The sequence below is a fragment of the Lonchura striata genome, chromosome 13 (assembly GCF_046129695.1).
Source record: "Lonchura striata isolate bLonStr1 chromosome 13, bLonStr1.mat, whole genome shotgun sequence".
NCBI classification, from domain to species: Eukaryota; Metazoa; Chordata; class Aves; order Passeriformes; family Estrildidae; genus Lonchura; species Lonchura striata.
The window spans coordinates 8,375,798-8,395,007 of NC_134615.1; the positions used below are offsets into that span (position 1 = coordinate 8,375,798).

Below are 19,210 nucleotides of genomic sequence, written 5' to 3' on the forward strand. Positions count from 1 at the left end.
ACTGTGAGGAGCAACCAGCGAGTATCAATGAGATGGAACTGAGCGAGTTTGGCAGCAGAAGCGGCAATTGACAACTCACCATTTTCTTGTTTTCAAGAAATGTTTCGTTTTCCCCCAACAGTAGCAATTTCCCGGGGACTTTAGGCGACTGCGATTTTTTTTCATCCTAAAGATCAGCTTAAAAAAAAATCAACTCATAACAATAATAATCCAAAAAAAAAAAAAAAAATCCCAAACCTTCTCCACCCGTCATGTAAAGTGTTTGAATTTCCTGCAACTTGAAAGGGAAGCGAGAGCCCGAGAGCGGCACGGCGGCTTTATAGGATGTGAAGACGCAACAACATCTGCACTTAGTCAGGTATTTGGAATTATCCCAAATCTCGAAGAATGGGGGCGAGTGGAAATTTTTTTTGATCTTACCGTAAAAGTGAGCTCAGCCTTTTTTTTTTTTTTTTTTTTTTAATTCCTCCCCGTGAACTTTAAAAAAAAAAAAAGCTACTGTTCTTTCTTTCTTTCTTTCATTTTCTCTCTCTCTTTTTTTTTTTTTTTTTGTTGGCGGTTGCTCCCGTGTCTCCCTTGCCTGCTGGCGGTCCCGGCGCGGGCGGAGCGGGGGCGGGAGCGGCCCGGGCCCCGCGCGCCCCCCGCCGCCCCGGCCCTCCCCGCGCCGCGCGGCCCCGCCGCCCAGGGATGCGCAATCAAACCCGCAGCACATCGATCCGCCGGCGCTCGCCGAACTGAGCGCGGCGGCTCGGCAGTGAACTTGGACCGAGAAAAAAAATTAAAAAAAAAAAAAATCCAAAACTGAGAGAGAGAGAGAGAGAGAGAGAGGAAAAAAAAAAAAAAATCCACCGCCAAAACAGGGAAAACGAGGCAAAAGTGCTCCTTCCCGAAGAGCCGGGTGCGTGGGGCGCGGGCGCTGCCCGCTCCCCGCCGCTCTGGCCCCGCGGGGCGGGAGCAGCGGCTCCGCTGGCGGGGGCGCCGCCGATAGCGGCCGCCGGCCGGGGCGGCCCCGACACCGCCCGCCCGCAGGCGCGGAGCGGAGCGCGGCGGCCGCGGCGCCAGCCAGGTGGGAGCCGGCGGGCTGGATGTGCCGGCGGGCGGGCGGCGCGCCGGTGAGTGCGGCCGGGGCGGGCAGCGCTGCGGGGCGCGGCGGGGAGCCGGGGCCGCTGCCGCCGCTGTCACCGCGCGGGGCGGCCGGGATGGAGCGGCGGGCCGGGCCCTCCTCGCCGGGGGGGCGGGGAAGGGGGGATCCCGTGCCCCGGCGCGGCGGGAGGCGATGGCTGCGGGGGGCTCCGGCGGGGAACGGGTGCGCGCGGGGGCGGAAAGGGAAGGGCTGCGGCGGGGAGCGGGGCAGCGGCGCGGAGCCCGGCGGGCTGCCCTGCCTGTCCCTGCCCGGCCAGCCCTCCGCCGCCGCCGCGGGCGGCTCGGGAGACCGGCGCCAGCGGCGGGCGAAGTTGGGTGGTGGAGGGGGCGCGGCGAGGGGGTCTCCCCGGCCGGCGGGGCAGACCCCTGCCCGCCCCCGTGCTCGGTCCGGCGGGCGATGCGCGCTGAGTGAAGGCGCGGCCCGGGGCGGGCGGCGGCGGCGGTGCCCCGCTCCCCCTCGGCGGAGCAGTTTGAGTGACACCGCGATCATCTCGTTTCCCTTCAAGCTTCGCCTGTTGCCGCCGCCGCCGCCGCCGCCGCTCCAGCGCCGAGCCGGGAGTGGAGAGCGCAGGCTGAGGCTCCGCCGGCTCCGGCAAAGAGATTCCCTGTCTTTATGCCGTGATCTCCCAGCCCGGCCAGGCACCGGGGGCGCAGGGCGGGGTGGGGGGGACTGCGGGCTCTCCCCAGCCCTCCCGCCCGCACACCTCTTCGGGGGGCTTCCCCTCCTCCTTCCTCCGGGGCGATTTGTCAAACTTCCCCCCTCTTCTGCCAGCAGCAGCAGCAGCAGCAGCAGGGCTGTCCTCTCCTCTGTGCCGCCTCCTCCTCCTCCGCCGCCGCCGCCTCCTCCTCCTACTCGGCATCGTGTATGCACAGCAACAAAAAATATATCCCCGACCCAGCCCTCGCGCCGAGGCTGGAGCAGCTCACCGGATCTCTGGGGCTGAGGCAACTCTTCCCACCCCCGCGCCCCGGCTGCCCCCCCCCGCCGGCGCCCGCAGCAGCCCAGCATGCCGAGGAGGAAGCAGCAAGCGCCCCGGCGCGCAGCAGGTACGAGAGCCGCTTCCCTTCCTTCCCTGCCTTCCCTTCCCTTCCCTTTCCTCCGCGGCCGCTGCCTTCTCCTCTCGCCTCCCTCGGTCTCTTTCATAACCGGCTCCCGGCGGGCTCCGCCGCCGCTCCGCGCCCCGCTCCTGCCCCGCTGCCCGCCGCTGCCGGGGCTCTGCCGAGCAGCTCCCGGGCTGGAGGCGCAGCGCCGGGGCTGGGGGTGTGGGGGGGATTTTGTTTATTTTTTTCTTTGGGGTGGGGGGCGCATGAAAGCCCGTTCCCCACTTTTGGTGCCCACTTTGATTTATTCCGAACTCAGCCCGGCTCGGTTCTGGGGGTAACCCTGTGCGAGGGGCAGGCGGGTGTGTGCGGGCACGCACTGCCCGGGCCGGGCTCGTATGGTCGGTGTCACTCCGGGGCTGGGGGAAGCAGGAGGCGAATTTTGGCTATTTTCAGCCCGTACTTTGGCACCTACTTTGCTTGTTTCTCTCGTAGTCTTCATTCTTCTACATCCCCTTCCCTCACACGTGAAACCCAGGGAAAATATTATTTTTATTTAAGTCTTCTTTCCTATAAAAAAAAGAGAGAGAGGATATGTACAAAAATATGGCACGCTGTGAATGAAGTGGCAGGGACAAAGTGATTTGGAGGCTCTGCAGTGTTAGTTGAAGATCCAAGCCCAGAAGTGGTTCCTTTGCCCAACTTTTACCTTTTTCTCTTCTCCCCTGTACTGCACTGGAGAGATCTCTGCCGGACAGACAGACCGTCCTAGTTGGTCGCTTTCTTTAGTAACATCTTCTGTTAATCCTATTGATTTCTTATTTATGAGTCCAGAGGAGAAGCTGCAAAGTAAACCAAAGGAGGGAAAAAAAAAAAGAGAAAAAGGGTCTGTGTATTGTCAAGTGACTGGTGAATGTTTCTGATAGTGCCTTTACAATTTCCACTGTTTCTTTTCTTTTTGTTTTTTTCTTTTTAGAACTACTTTTCGAGGCTTTGTGCTGGTTAGGGTTTTTGTTTGTTTGGCTTGTTTTCCTTTTGCCAGAAATGTCAACTCCTGTTAAACTTAAGCAGTATTTTTTTGGAAAAGCCAAATTGAAAAGAAAACAGTAGAAGAAAAGCCCCACATAATTTTACAGTAATCCTTAGTTGGGGATATGTGGGCTGGAAAAGGTTCCCTTGGCCTGTTGCCATCCTTGATTTGATGTCTGATTGATCGCCTGTCATCTGGCAGCCTTTGATCTATTCATTCCCGATAAACATCAATAAATCACTTGCCATGGTAACGCCAGACTCGGTGACGTCACACGTGGCCTGTCAACTCTGGGAGCGCAACTTGAGGGGCTCCTGGCCAGGGCTGCCGGGCCGGGCACGGCCGGGCTGTGCCGGGGACACCCGGGCCGGGCACGGCCGGGCTGTGCCGGGGACACCCGGGCCGGGCACGGCCGGGCTGTGCCGGGGACACCCGGGCCGGGCACGGCCGGGCTGTGCCGGGGACACCCCTCGGGCCGGGCTGGAGCAGCCCCGAGAGGCCGCGGGGAAGTTGTGCAGAGGCGCCGGCAGCATCCCCCGCAGCAGGCTTGGGACAGCTTGGAGCAGGTAGTCCTGCAGCCTGGGCTAGGGGCTTGTTGGAGCCCAGGCGTTCAGCAGCCTGGCGGTGCTCCACACTGCCTGACAACTTCTCCGGGGTGGGTTTAGTAAGCAGCGAGGGGCTCGGGGAGTAACACAAATTGTAAATAACAACGTGAGTGTTTCCTTTCTTCCTTTCCTTTCTTCCTTTCCTTCCCTTTCTTCTCCTCTTGGACATCCACATGCGTTCTGCCAGTACTTTTGAAATAGGGAAACAGACTTTCCAGCAGTCTTACCCCGCATACAAACAGCTAGAAAGTTTGGAAAGTTTCTCACTATTGGTAGTGATAGCATCTAGCAAACAGTATCGTAGCCAAATACTTCATGATAATATTTTTGCTTTTCTGGCCTGTGCCATCGAATAGCAGTTTTCTAGAAAAGCGACAGAGGTGAACTTTTCCTGATACTTGAGAAATTCTATTTTTTAACGTGAATTTAATTCTGCAAGATCTAGATTTTCCATGTGCTTTTCCATTTTTGTCTCTCCTGTAAACTGGGCTCTCTCTCCACAGACTGGAAGAGAATGTTTCTGCACTAAACACACATCCTGAGGTATCCTTCTCTCCCTCCACTACTCTCTGTCTCTCCCTCCTTTCTCAAGTGAATCTTCCATGATATGCGATCTATCTTTCATATTTAGCAGAAGTGTAATCTCTTTAAACTTTTAGCTTTTTGATAGCCACATTAAACATTTAGTATTGTGTATAATTGCTTCCCACTGAGATGCTGCTTTTATTGGTCACATTGGAAATGTTACTTTTTCTAATAGCAGTAAAAGCAAAGGCTTTTTTTTTAACACCTTAAAAAACAGCTAAGAAATAACAGGTTAGTTAAGAAATATTCATTACAAAAACTTGACTGCAGGACTAATAGGAGATGGAAGAATGGTTTTGCTCTATCAAAATGACCCGTCAAAACGACTTTGTTTCATATTTGATTTAATTGTCTCTCTCCTGACAGGCACATTCATCAATAGCTTAATGGTCAATCAGAAGTTGGCAGAGTGAGTGCTTTCATTCTTTCCCATACACTAGCTTTGGCTTTACTTTATCAAAATGCCTCTGCCTAATGGATATGGGGGATGTAGAATGACTGAAGGGCTACTTATTTGACAAGAGTGAAAAAACAAGAACATTCATGCTGTTGATAAGTGCATGAAGATAAATAAGTGAGCTGTATGAGGTGTTTTATTTTAAAACAGAAAAAAAACTTACTTTCTCCCCCCCCCCCCTTTTTTTTGGCTTAAGAGCTGCAAGTTATAAGGTTCATGACTGCTTTTGTGGCATACTGAGAGTGATGACAAATTGATTGCTTGGTACTGCGAGAGAAAAAAAGGTGGTGGTGGGGGGAGAATTAAAGATGTCTGCTGATTGGTAACTCAGGAAATCCAGTCCCCAGCAACCTTGAGAATACTCGAGAATTTTTTTTCTCCAAACTGAAAGGTCCGCTCAGCCATAAAAAAAGAAAAGTTGTTTTGCCAGCTTCATTAGTGTTCACCTAATTAGCTGTAAACCTGATGGATTCCTGACAGCTTTAATGATTGGAGATGACAAGCTCCACGCAGTGTCATCCAGCAGAATTAGGTTTGCAGCTAGTTTGATGTAATCAAGTTGATATTACACAGTCCTGGTTGCCTTTAGTTGTGCATTAACTCAATTTTCTGCTGCAGGTGACAAATGGGCTTTGGTACCTGGATAATCATGTCATAGGAATTAGGACCCTTTTAATGGTCTGGAGTAGAATAACAACAACAAAGAACTCTCAGCAGCACAGAGCTCGCAGACATAACAGACAGGTGCACAAATTCTTTATGTCTAGCCCAAGTGTTAACACCACACTGTGGAAGACTAAAGCTGTCTCTGAGAATCAAGAATACGTAAAAATGATAATTTCACTTTGTTTGCCTTGAGACTCAGCTGAATATCATAGGTAAATTTGGGAAGGAGTCAGGGATTGCAATTTTATTCCTCACCTGTTAAAGCAAGAAGATGGTCAGAATTGCTGCTCCAAAGACTTCTGTCATGTAAATCAGGAGGAAGAAGGTATTTACCAGTTAGAGGCTACTGTCTAGGGAAGCTAAGATACTGTATTAATAGAAGCCAGTCTTGTTCATGCAAACAGTAATTATCTATCCTTAAATTATAGCTTTCACTTGCAACTTTTTTAGGAACCTATTTAAAAGATCAAGAAAATGTACTTCCTACCCACAGAAATGACTTAATACATATTTTGTGTACATACCTTGTGAAGAGGGATTGGAAACTAGTGGTTTTCTGGAATCACATTTAGTTTACTTATTTATTTATTTATATATTTAATAAAACAGTAAGAGCCAGGCAACTGTGCTGAGTTTTCAATGCTCTGGGAAAACAAACAAACAAACAAACCAACCTGGGCCTATGGTATTTTTTTTTTTTTTTTTTTGCATAGTATGTTTTAAATCCTAGAGATTTCTGTATGCTTTAGTCTCTTCCCAACTTCTGTGCTTACATCCAAAAGCTGCACCTGGTCAGTTTGAGCACTGACATACACGGAATTGATGCTTGGGAGGTGCGGAGCACTTCCACTTTCCAGGGACTTGAGTGCTCGTGCCAGCCCTCGGCCCCTCCAGCGTGGGGCTGGGGGTGCAGCACAGCAGACAGATGCAAGATGGCACACAGGTTGTGCCGCCAGATTTCCAGGCAGCTCTGACTCCAGCAACTCGAACGCTCGCTTTAATTTATGGCAATTGCTTGCAACTACATACATACCCCAAAAGTAAATGTAGCGATAAAGTAGGCTACCTATAAAGGTACTTGCAGTGTCAGCCCTTGGTATGTTATTTGCCTCCAAACCTGCCACATATTTCTCTGTTGGGCAGAGATTCTTCCTAGCAGCAAGCTGACAAAATGATTAGTTATGGCTGTCCTCTGCTTTTTTTTTTTTTTTTTTTTCCGGCAAAGTGTGAAGGAACAATGCAAAAAAAAAAAAAAAAAGGAAAAAAAAGAAAAAGGGGCATAAATATAAAAAGGCTTGATAGATTCCCCTGAATATCTGCCTGGAAAACAGAATTTTCCAGAATCAGCTGCCATTTCTCCCATTAGCTTGACAGCTGTCAATTAGGGCTTCAGTGCTCTCCTGGGCCACAGTTTATTGCGTGCGGTTGATGTTGTCATTTTGTTCTCGGTTTTGCCTTGAGCACTATCATGAGCAGGAGTGAAATAGTCAATAACTGATGTATCAGCAGTTATTCCTTAAATTGGCTTACAAGTCTGCATTTTTCCTCTTTTTACTAAAGATTGTTTTGTAAAGTGATTAGAATGAATTGTGACTGCTGCAGGGTTATGGGAAATGCAGTGAAGCTAGGGTGAGTTAGCAGGATTAGAGTGGGTCCTTTTTGTCAGCCCTGCTTCCAGGATTAGTGGAAACTGTATAGAAGAGATCACCTTCAGGGTGAAGTGTGGGGTACATTTTTAAGTGTGCTACGTGCACGCTTATGCGGAAACATATGGTGGTACAGAGTGAATGAAAAGAAATCATCTGCCAGGACGTAAAGTAACCTACGTGTTATCTTTCTGAGCAAACCTTGGCACTGCTGGCTTTACGGTGTAATAATCCATATTTTAATCCAGTGTCGTGACTGCTTCCTAGGGAATCCAAATACAGATTGTCAGATTTTAACACTGCCCTGTTTTCAAGGTGCTGCTAGTGGATCAGGTATAAAGATGCCTGAAGTGTTGCATTGTCAAGTAGGAGTGTATGTGTATGTATGGTTATGATACAACACCAAAAATAACATAGTTGCTGAGCAGTCGCGTGTTATCTTATCTGTGAAATACTTCAACATCATTTACTAAGCAATCTACCTCAGGTGTTTTAGTCTGATTTTTTTTTTTTTCCTTCTCTGTGTGTTTGGTAATTTTTTAAAAATTTAGTTACGCCCAAATTGTGGTTTATCAGCCTTAAGTTAAAAATGAAAGGTGAACACAATATATTGTATTTGGTAACAATGATATGGACTGGTACATCCAGACAGATAATATGCAGTTGTAATTAGAGTGAATAGACAGGCATTCATTTTCAAATTCTTTGACACATGCATAAAATAGTCATATAATAAGATAAGATGACAATTTTATGTTAGGTTGATAAAGTGTCCCGATACATGCATTTAAATGTCTGTAAGCCTTTTTTTATCCAGACAGATTAATTCTAGTTTCCAGCATTTGCAGTTAGACATTAAATTAATTTTAAAAATCCCACTAAACAATGGATGCGTTGCTTTTTTGTGTGTGTATGTGTCATAACCTAAAGCAGGAGGATTGAAAAAAATTTGTGCAATTGATTTTTCTTGATTTCAACATAACAAAAAAATAAAGCATGAAAATTGGCTCAAAGGATTTAAAGCATAGTCCACAAGAGATTGTATTGTAGTTTCCTTAAGTACAATAACGCAGAATAGAACATTGTCAGAGCTTGAAATTGTTTGTTACCATTTTCATAAAAAGAACTGAAAGAGTTGAAATAAGTAGGGCTTAATTTCAGAGACTGCGAGATTCATCCTACTGCATTTTCCTGATTTTGCGCCTGAAAGATATTTTGGTCATCTCAACAGAGAGCCAATCTGCAGAATTTAAACACTTCTCATTGCAGGCATCAACTTTAAGATATTTCTCAGAAAATGTTCAAAGGGTTTTTTTCCCCTGGGGGTGGAGGCAGAGTAGGGAAGGAGTTACCAGAGGATCATAAAATATCTGAAAGCTCTTTGCCAATGCCATTACCTGGCCTCTTCGGGCTGTAAAGGGACAACTCTTCAAGAATAATCTAAGTTCGTATTTTAGACTTAATTATAAATTATTAATTAACTCTGTCAGGACACATGTTATTAATTATGACTCTCTTTTCTTCATTCAGAGCAGCTGTTGGGAATCACGTAAGTTGACTGAGCTTGTTGGTGTGGGAGTTTGCCAGTGAGGAGCCTCCATGGCCAGCCCGCCTCACCTCCAGCTCCCATCCCCTCCTGCCCGGGCGCGGCTGTTGGGCAGCTCCGCCCGGCAGCGCTGCCAATTCATACGGGTTTTGAGGCGGCCCAGTGTGCTCACAATTAGTGACCATTGTCACGGGGCTGGGTTTCAGGTCCTGTCCATAAATAATTCTCGTTTTAGCAAGGCTGTGTGGTGGCGGGGAGGTGGGAAGGGCGGCGGCCAAGCCTTGGCGAGAGGGAAGCCAGGAGTTTCCCTGCCCTTCGCCAAACTCCTGCCAAACTTCGCACACTGGCACGGAGCAGAGGGCTGCTTTATAATTCGTTTGGAATGATCCAAATTCATTTACTTTTGATATTTCCATCATTAAATTGAGCCCTCTGTTTCAGTTTCTTATGTGTTCTTTGCGGAATGCATGTTGCATAAAATAGGCAATTTTTAATGAACAATTTAATGTAAATGGGTTCTGAATTTAAATTAATATTAATGAAGCTTTGAGTGAATTTATTTTGCATACGTAAAGGCTTGTAACTCTTTCACTCATACACTCTTGTCTTTATGTACTAACACATTGGTTAGGTGAATTGGCTAGTTTCCATATTTTGTGATTAAAAACTGTTAATGGATTTTACATGGATAATTGTGCTAGCGCAGCTCTGCACAGGTTACTATTGCTAGTAAAAAACGTACCTGCCTTGATATTCAGATTTTTGTAGTTAACATTTCACTGTTACCCCACCATTTCTGTATGTTTCTTCCTACTTTGGTTTCACCTTCGTGCTTAAAGAAAAAAACACTCCAACAATAGTAACCACAGTCAAGATGTTTTCTTTCTTTGGCTTACCTCTAATGCATTATGTATTTAGAAATGATGGGATGTTCTATAATTAATTCTGTTAGATGTAATTGCTATAATCACTTTGATGCTACACATAATAAAAGTAATATGGTAAGCATACGGAAAAATATAAACACCTTATTGTAACACTTTTTGTAAAATTCTTTAAAAATCTTGTTTAGAGCGGAACCTCTGCTTCCATATTTTGTCAGAGCTAAGATTTTTTTTTTTTTAAAGTACATTACTTTAGTAAATGAATTAATTTCAGATATTGAAAAGATTTTGACAGGCAGGTTGTCTTGTATGTGCATGCGAATATCCCTGACTCTGTGCGGTATTAAAGATGTAGTTGATTAAGAAGGCAATCTTCAGTGTGGCTACAAGTGAGACATAAGTATCACTGTATTTTTCATGAAATGAGAGACAAATATGTACATTATATCAAAACCCAGGACACAGGAAATAACACAGGAATGGAACTATACAGTGGAAAGCTTCTTTGTAGCACAAAATTATGGGAAATATAAAATGTATGAAAGGTAGCATGTAACTAGAGAGGGAGTTTTTCAGGCATGGTCCCAAGTGGGAAAAAGACTACAGAAGGTGATTTCCCTCCTCCTGCTTTTTTTCTTTTTTTTTTTTTTTTTTTTTTTTTTTCTTTTTTTTTTTTTTTAACAAGTAGCTTTGAGTTATTGTTTGCAAACACAGTTTTTGATAGGGAGGAAATGAAAAAAATATGTGCTATGGGCTAAGCTGTGTAGCTGATATCCTTGATTCTGTAACAAAAAATGTTAATATGGCCATAGCTCTTAATTAGTTGCACACAATACTTAATGCTGCAAAGGTCACTTGGTTTTATTGTCCAGCTTTGCCTATGAATTTGTATGTTTCCCCCCAAATTTATATTTCTCTCTCATGTATTTTCTAAGCAATTGAGCATGCAAATTGTGATGAAAATGCAAACTAGAAACAGGATTAGAAAAATACATTTAGCATGGACAAAGAAGAATTTATTTTTTTTTTTTTTTTTTTTTTTTTTGCTGGTGTTATTTTCAAATAATGCACAGCTTTGCGTGGCGAGCAGCAGTATTACATTTAACTTCTGTAAGCTGAACAAACAAACCCTGACCAAGCTCTCGCTGGATTGTTCTGGGGAAGAACAGAGCAGGGTGCTGTTTCTGAGTGTCTCTGGGACTGGGCTCGCTGCCGGCAGCCCTTTCCCTGCTAGGTCAAGCCTGTTGCTGGAGGGCCAGATCGCAGCAGGGGCCTCCAGGAGGCTTGGCCAGGCTGCTCCAGACTGGCAGCCATCAGTCATCCATCTGTGACACAGAGTCTGTTTTTGATGGCAGGGATGATAAAAGGCCTGGGAACTGTATAGGCCCTTGTAATCAGGGCCAGTGCTGACATCCTTCTCAACTTTGACAGCTTCTTCCTTTTCTCTCTTCACCGCCAAGACTGTCTCAACTGGATTTTTTTTTCCTCTCTCTTGTTTCATGTACTTGATCAGTCTCAGATGCTGGGAATTATTTTTTTCTGGAGGGAGGAGGAGTGTTTCTTTTGGTTTGTGGGTTGGGCAGGTGTGAGAGGAAGTCTGGTTTTTTTTTTTTTTTTTTTTTGTACTGTAGGCCTGTTGCTAATTAATGTTCCTCCATAAGATTCTGTCGGAGTTGAGTAATGTTTTTGATCTTTATGCCTGATAACTGCATACTTAATGAGATTTCAAAGCTGTGAGTGCAGCTCCCTACAATTATTGACAGATGCCTTTTCTTTGCCATTGGGTTCAGCTTCATAAATCCTCCTGCAGTAATGAGGTTCAGAAGTGCCACCCTGCCAGTGAGCTAATGAAAGAGGGGGGGAGGGAGGGAACAGCTCATGCCTGCCTGACACATTTTTTTCCTTTAAAATTTACTATGCAGATGTCAAGCTGTGGGACGATTACTTCAAACATGCTAATTTTTATCTTGCTTTTGTGTCAAGCCTGCATGCCATTTTTCCCCCCCAATAATAAATAAAAATAGAAACCTCAACCTATTTAAATTTTATCATGGATCATAACTACTGAAGACTTTGATATATGTGTGTTCTTTTGCAGTTTCCAGTCAGTGGAGCAGTTTTTTGAAATCCGAAGGGCAGAGAGAGGTTAAAAAATAAAAATCAAGGGGGAGAAAAAAAAAGGCAGCAAGCTGCCTCGGCCGCACGTCAGCCTGCCCTAACCGTGCACTTGAAACATCGGAGATTTCATTTTAGAGTTCTGAAACTAAATCCTGGTGGAGAATAGCCGCACCATGCCAAACAGTCGATTTCCTTTTCAGCAGGGCCATACATCACTGACCCACCCTTCCCTCCCGACAGAATGACATGTGTCATTTATCACCGGGCTGCCGGAGCGCGGGGGGGCGCGGGCAGCTCCCGCTCCGGCGCTGCCGGGCGAGCTCCGGCCGGGAGCGGGGGCTGGCAGCGCCCGCCTGGGCTGGGGCACTGCCACACTCACCGAGCGCGCTGTGCGCTTTCACATTACCTGCTAAGTCGCCTTGTTCAGCCCCATGAAGGTTTTCCCCTCCGCTATTCTTTCTCTCTCAGTCTCTCTTCATTTCTCTTTTTTTTCCCCCCCTCCCCGTTTTTTTTTAAGTTTGGCAGTTGGGACAAACTGGCTGACACGTATCATTCAAGCAGCACCAGCTTGCTGGGGGTTGTGTAAATGAATCTGGGAGCTCTTGGTTTCACATGATTCAAACGTGCATTATTGAAGATGGATGTTCCTTAAAAAAAGATTGATGATGGATATCAGGCTTATAGTGCCATTTATCATTTTGAATATTATTTAGACTTGCCGTGTAAAGCTGTAACTTGAGAGTTGGATGAGCTGGGACAGAATGGAGGCCTCGGCGTGCACGTTGTGATTGATGGCTTTGCTTTCTCATTGTTTGTTACCAGATACTCGCCGGTCATTACAGGAGTGCCTTACAATTGTTTTAGGGGCTGGATTTCCGTGTGTGTCTGTGTGTGTGTGTGTGGAGAGGGACAGGCAGAGTTAAGTTTTTAGTGGGAGCATTTCAATAATTGTAAAGAATGTAGACAAAGCCGTGGCCCGTGCAAGGATACAGGCAGCCTTTTGCATGAACACAGAGACTTGCCGTGTGTAACACTAAAATACAAGCAGGACTGTAGCTGATCCAGTGTAACATTGCCACTTCCAGTATAAAAATGTGCTTGTGAACAGATTAACACTCTCCACCTTCCTTTTGCTAACAGGATGCACCTTTTATTTATTTCTGAGTCCCAAATAATGGCAAAGGAAAGAAGGTTCTAGGACATAATTATTTCAGCACTCAGATATTTCTTTTCCACCCACACTCTTCATGCAGGATTGTGAATCTCTGAGTCTTGGTGTTCACTCCCAAGTGTCCAGGGTGCTCCTGGAGGGTGGATGGCCTGGCTGTGTAAATAGTGAGGGCAATCCCTTCCCTCTTAGAAGCACTTTTGCTGGAACCAGGACACCCCCACCTGCTGGAAGAATTAAGGAAACAGCTTTTTATAGGCAATTAGATCTTTCCTTGGAAGTGCAGGCAGGGACTTTCAGGAGGTAGACACTCTAACAATGGAGCAGCCTCAGCAATAGGCAGTGCCAGAACTTCAGGTATTGGGCTGCTTGTGCATCTTCAGGCAAGTGCAATACCCAGCCTGGTTAAACTTCTTCTGAGCTGACAAACTATTGACTGTTCCTTGCCTGGTACATCCTACAAAACTCAAATGATTTACAGGAACAGTAGGTAAAATGAGGTGAGATTTACTTTGTTGGGTCAGTCTTGAATTTGCACAGGTAGCTGGTATTTTTGAAATACAGCTTGTCACATCAACTTTTTCTTTGATTGCAGGATGCCCTCCTAGCAAAAGGGAATGACAGCAACTTTTAATAAACATTTAGGTTAATTTTTTTTTTTTTTTAAAGCCAGCAGGGACTTTTTGTGTCTTTTATAGAAATGAGTTTTTCAGTTCCATTTACTTTTGGTACACTCAGTTATCAAAAGTAAGGAGAATTCAAGTTTATACTCTTCATTCAAGTCCAACACCATGAAAAAACATAATACTTTCTATAAAGCCTTCAACGGTATAAGGTAAAACTTTGCTCTGTTACTCCTGCACTTGTGTAACACAGTAGGTAATTGAAGTACAAGTGCCAATTTGCTGTAACAATTGTAAACACACCTTGATACAAATGGCATCATTGCATTCTTACTGATTAGAAAACTTTGCTATTAATAGACACAAAGTCCATTTCAGGTGTAATTGGTAAGGAGCTGAGTGCACTCATGGGAAGAAACCTTGTTTTGTTTTTTGTTCGCTTTTATTCTTATCCCTTTTTTCAGTTTTATAGCTGGAGACATGATTTATTGCAGCCATCCATCTTTGGGGCTCATCCATCACATCCTGGTTGCTAGGCAATCATGGCAGCAGCTGTTTGCTTTGAATCAGACAGAAAAGTTGTCAATCATCAAAGGCAGGTGAATAGCATTAGAAACACGCTATTGTCAGACGGAATAATTAATCAAAGAGAGAAAAGATAATTAAAAAGATATGACCCTTGCAAGTACTTGCTCTGGGTTGCCTGGAAAAAAGAAAAACTGCCTGGTCTTTTCTAGACACTTAAGCAGCTGAGGGCTGATAAAATATGCACTCTGCAGTGCATAGTTTTTAATTAATTGAAAAAGGTTCAACATTCAAAGACGATGCTGGAGAAAAGTCTGATTATGAGCATAAGTAATATTTATTGTTTGCATGAAAGGCTTGACATGGAGTTCTAACTTTCTGTCACAAATCTCCTGCATGCTTGCACTAAGCCTCTTTCAGCTTCACTATCTTCAGTGGCAGTTACTGGAATGTGTGGTTAGTCTGTCCAAGTGAGGGTCCTACGGCTTTCATTCAGCCTTTTCATCCTGGGCCACCTTTCCAGGGCATTGTCTCCTTGGCTGTCTCCTGCAGCAGAGTTGGAGTGCACGAGCTCTGCCATCAGCAAGGCAGGCAAAGCTCGGTGAGCCTGCAGCACTGTCCTTTCTTCAGTACAGGAAAGGTGTCCAGGCAGCACCCATCTCATTTCCAATCAGCCTGAGTAGTAACAGGCTCATGTGAGCCCATTCTGAACCTGATTTTCCAGCAATTTTCCAGTTATTTGTAGCTGGAATGATGAGAGGGCTGCTGCAAAACCCAGTTTCCAACTCCTCCAAGTTTGGGTATCCTGGCAGTGGGTGGGTGCAGCAGAGCACACCCAGCACAGGTGTACACAGGAATGCACTTCTGGGGAGTGCAGTGCTGACCTGTGTGTGTAAAACAGCTGGGCAGAGCTGTACTGCTGCCAGCAGAGCAGGGCTGAGTGCTGCTGCTGCCCAAAAGCTGGCTCCGAGGCTGTCATGTGGCACAACATTTTTGTGAGAATGCAATGTCTTATGATTGATTGTTGGGCAAAATGCCCATGTAGTCCAAAAAAACCCAACTTTGGTGTTGATGCTTAGAAGGTGTCTGCAGATAAACTGATCATACGAGAACACAGGTATGATGATTGCATTAGTAGTGTTTCTTTTTTACAAAGTATTTTCTAAGTAGTGATGCAGAGGTGGCTGCCACGCTGTCCCTCTGTATCTTTCTATTTTTGGTTTCATACTTCCTTTACCCTGTTTTCTAGAAATGAACAAAGAAACTTCAAGTTTGTGCTGCCAGGAGAGCAAATCCACTTACTTTTAATACCAAAAGCAGATATTAGTGTTGATTATCAGCAAGATTTGCAAGGATACATGCTGTGAAATACTGGGAATTTAAGCTGCAGAAGGCAAACCTTGTACACTGTTCTGCACACACCATCCCTTTCTCACTGGCTGATGCCTCCGAGTGTTCTTTGCACAGTTCTTCGTGTCAGTGTGTCACACACACTGAGTAGCTCCTCTGATAATTGTGTGTAGCCTGCATCACATTTTCTGCTCTCACACCCTGTTTCACTTGTAATCATTCCAGTATTTACTTAGAGGAGGAGAGAACACAGCTAAGAAGGAAATGGGGTGCCATCTGAGTGCTGGGTATGACACGTCTGCTGCATAGAGCTATTCTTCCAACACTGGGGGCAGGAAGCTCAGGCTGCAGCTAGCTTGGATGACTTGGAGAGATCTGTATCCTCAAGTAACATTTCATATTAGTGATTCCTCAGAACGTCATGTTCACCAAAGTTTGTGTGAGGAATAAAAAAAAAAAAAAATATCTTGAAAAGCATAGTACTGCATATTAGCATTAGCTTTAGAAATATCATCTGTGCACTGCACAACCAAAGTCAGCACCCCCTTGGCTGATAGCCCAGCACTTCTATGTAAAGTTAGGATGTTGTCTGGAGTTGCTGGCAGGTATTTTTTTAGTAGGACTAACTCTTTTTCTTCTATATGGAATAGTAATTTAGTCTGACATATTACTGGCATTTTTTGTCATAGGTGAGTGGGCCCTGTTCCTGTACAGGGCAAATGGGGGATGCTCGTGTACAGGAATGCAGTGCTTTCTCTAGCACGTTTCTGTGGATTAAATAAATGTGGGATAGCCATGCCAGAATGGGAGGTGACATGTTTATGGCTAAAGAGCTCTTTCTTTCTTAGCTGGGAAGCAGATTTGTCTCCTTTTCACATATCAACACCTCTGATACCTTTTCAAGTATTTGCTGTATTTCAGATCTGCTGATCACTGTTTTATTTACTGATAGGGGAGCTGTGGCAGTGGTTCCCTAATGGAGGGATATATAGTGCTGACATCAAGGAAATGTTGGCTAAGAGACACATGGATAGATGGCTGCATGTTGGAATGTAGGTGGTTATTCTTGGTCTGATAGTGACTTTTTAGCACTGTATATGAAAGGTCCCTGTGATAATGTTTCCCTCTGCTCATCAAGGTGAGAGCATCTTTTCCCTCTTATTTTTCCAAGACTCTATTCCATGCATGGTGTTGAGGAAATACAGAATAGCTGTTCCTCATTTACAATATTTATTGCACAGGTGAAAGAGTTTGGATTTAATGAAAGGGTTTTTCTGTCCTAGCCTCTTCCTCATCCTTCCCCATATACAGGCTGCTTTTGCAGTTGTATAGGGAAAACTTTAGAAACTTGAAATACCTTGGTACTGAATATGGTAAAGCTGCATTGCCTTTTTGTTCATATGAAGTGAAAAATGGACAGAATATGTCAAACATTAACACTGGCTCAGATAGTAAACAGTTTTGCTTTAAATGGTGGAAGAATGTGCAAAGGGAATTTAAAATAAACAGTCAAATAACAATCAAGCATTTGCCAGTGTTTAAGTCACTGTGTTAAGTGGAATGTAGTATCTCAGTAGGAATCACTAAGTTACATGGTATCTGTATACTGAGAAAAAATATCTTGAAGAAATATATATAATGTGCTTGGCTGAAGGTGAACTGAGTCAATGTGCAAAGCTTCCCTCAGCCCATGCCCCTGCCTGTTCCAGGCTGTGACACTGCAGCTCTGTCTGTGCCAGACTGTGCTCAGCTCTGTCCTGCTCTCTGCCAGAGATCCAGGGCATTTCTCGCTGCCTTTAGAGCGTGCTGTGTCCAGGAAGGATGGAGGAGATGTATTTCTTTTTGACGCTTTCTGATGTAAGAGAGACTTTTTATTCCACATTTTTAAGGTTAGTTGCCCTTTTTATTCCTCTCAGTGTAGCATGCTGTTGCATCTCTTATATGCATGGTGATTTTAGGGCTTCAGTCCTAGCAGTCTGTGCAGTGAAACAGAAATATTTCTTATCTCCAGTTTTCAGTTTGTCACCAGTGTGCTTAAGAAAAGTCTTCTGCAAGCTAAACCTTAAGCTTGGAAGATGTCCTGGTGTTCTCTAAGGCACTGTCCTTTGGTGTCCAAGCCACACTGCAGTGAAATGTATAAAATACATTTGTATGTACTTACTTACATGATGAAAACTACCCTGCTTTATTCAGCATGTTTTATAAGTCCTCAGAAGTGACTGGGGTAAAAGATAATGGTTTTACTGTCGTAGGTGCAGGATGACTAACTCGTGTCGGTTGATAATCCAGGAGCAGAGCCAGATGGCCTTGGAGGTAGGGAATCATCAGATAAAAGCCATCAGGCAGGGTACTACTTAAATCCCTAGGGTAACTGTGTAGGAAGTAGCAGGGTTGGAAATGCCTTCAGGAGAAGGGAAGGAAGAACTAGTGCCATGCAGAAGAAAAGACTGGTAGGTAGTGATCCCTAAAATAGAAATACCTGAATTCATGTGTTACTCTCATTCACTTGCCTTCAAAATCATGTATATGACCATGCTGTTGTTTTAGAGTTAAACATATGCCTTGCTTTCTAATTAACCCCCAAATCCCTTTGCATTTGCCATATTAATTTAATTAGTTTGGGCATAAGAGTACAATTCTGGCAACCACCTTAACCTTGTAAGTAAAATGGAGAGACATAAACCAGTTGGACAAAACTGGGTTGGACTTGCTGCAAATTTTAGTGAAAGAATATTTGAAAAGTAAAAGGTAGAATTTGAGACTACAAAGATAGTATATGAGTGGGTTTTTTATCTGCTGAAATGTATCATTTACCCAGGATACCTTGTCTTCCTTTGTTTTTGCTCTGGGCCTGCAATAAAATGCTTCCTATCTATATTAGTTAGAAAATAGTCCGATGTAATATATGAGAATAGTGGTGCATTATTTCCTCATGCTTATATGTTTTCTGTGGAAAATACTCTAGCAGCAGTGAAATCTTGCTGTGTGATTGCATTTCATTTTAAGATACTTAGCTGAATAAGCAGGAGGACAAGCAAGCAGTAAGCTGAATGGAGGAAAAAAGAAATAAAATTTTACAGCACATTCTTGTTGTAGGAGTGTGCAACACAAAATTGTGTGACTCAAATGCTCAATCTGGTCTTCATGATTAAGCAATAAACAAATTACAAAACAAAGTTATCATCCTTTAGAAACTTGTGCTCATTTGTGAAAAAATGAAGTATTTAACATTTCTCAAAGGAAAACATTTTTTTTTGCTTGATCTTCTCTGGCTGTGCTTTTTACCTAACAATACCATGTGTTTGCATTAGGCTAAAATTAAAAACTTCTTTTATAGACACTGCAAGCCTTTAATATAGTTGATTTACTGAATGCTGAAAAAGGAAATGAAACAGTTAAATTTTGTGCTAAAATGAGGGTGTGATTTGTTGTAAGGACTGGAAGATACACTTTATGTGAAGTAGTTGCTTACTTTGCTGAAGTAGAAATGTCTTTGTGTGTTGGATGTTTGTGTCACACCCGACATAATGGAGTTCTCATGCAGGAATGGGTCATCTCAGCAGCAGCTGGAAACGTGTAAAAATGTTAGTGTTGTGGATTCCCCCAGATTCTGCTGCTTACATCCAGCAGAGATGTCACTGTGTGATTTTTTGTGTAAAAACTGTGTGTAATAACTATTGAAATCTGTCAGATCACTGGGAGTGTGTTCTACTTTCCAGTAGATTCCAAGATGCCCTACAAAAAAGCTTTAAAATGGCAATTTCTAAGGAATTTGCATTGCTATAACAGGGATCCTGCTTGCATTCAGTGTGGGACTTAGCTG

At 44.5% G+C, this 19,210-nt stretch overlaps 1 protein-coding gene across 3 annotated transcripts in view; it reads left to right on the top strand.

Annotated features, from left to right (window-relative positions):
- The first annotated feature begins 218 nt into the window (after positions 1-218).
- Positions 219-19,210, top strand: part of TSHZ3 (teashirt zinc finger homeobox 3) — a 65,287-nt gene continuing 46,295 nt past the window's right edge. The window contains exons 1-2 of one of the 3 annotated variants that reach the window (XM_077786297.1): positions 219-358; positions 1,916-2,190. In XM_077786297.1, the coding sequence (XP_077642423.1) occupies positions 2,151-2,190 (40 nt within the window). In that variant the 5' untranslated portion in view covers positions 219-358; positions 1,916-2,150. Of the gene's footprint in view, positions 359-1,751; positions 2,191-19,210 lie in introns of those variants that run through there. The other 2 variants (XM_077786298.1, XM_021540794.3) reach the window with 2 other exon arrangements.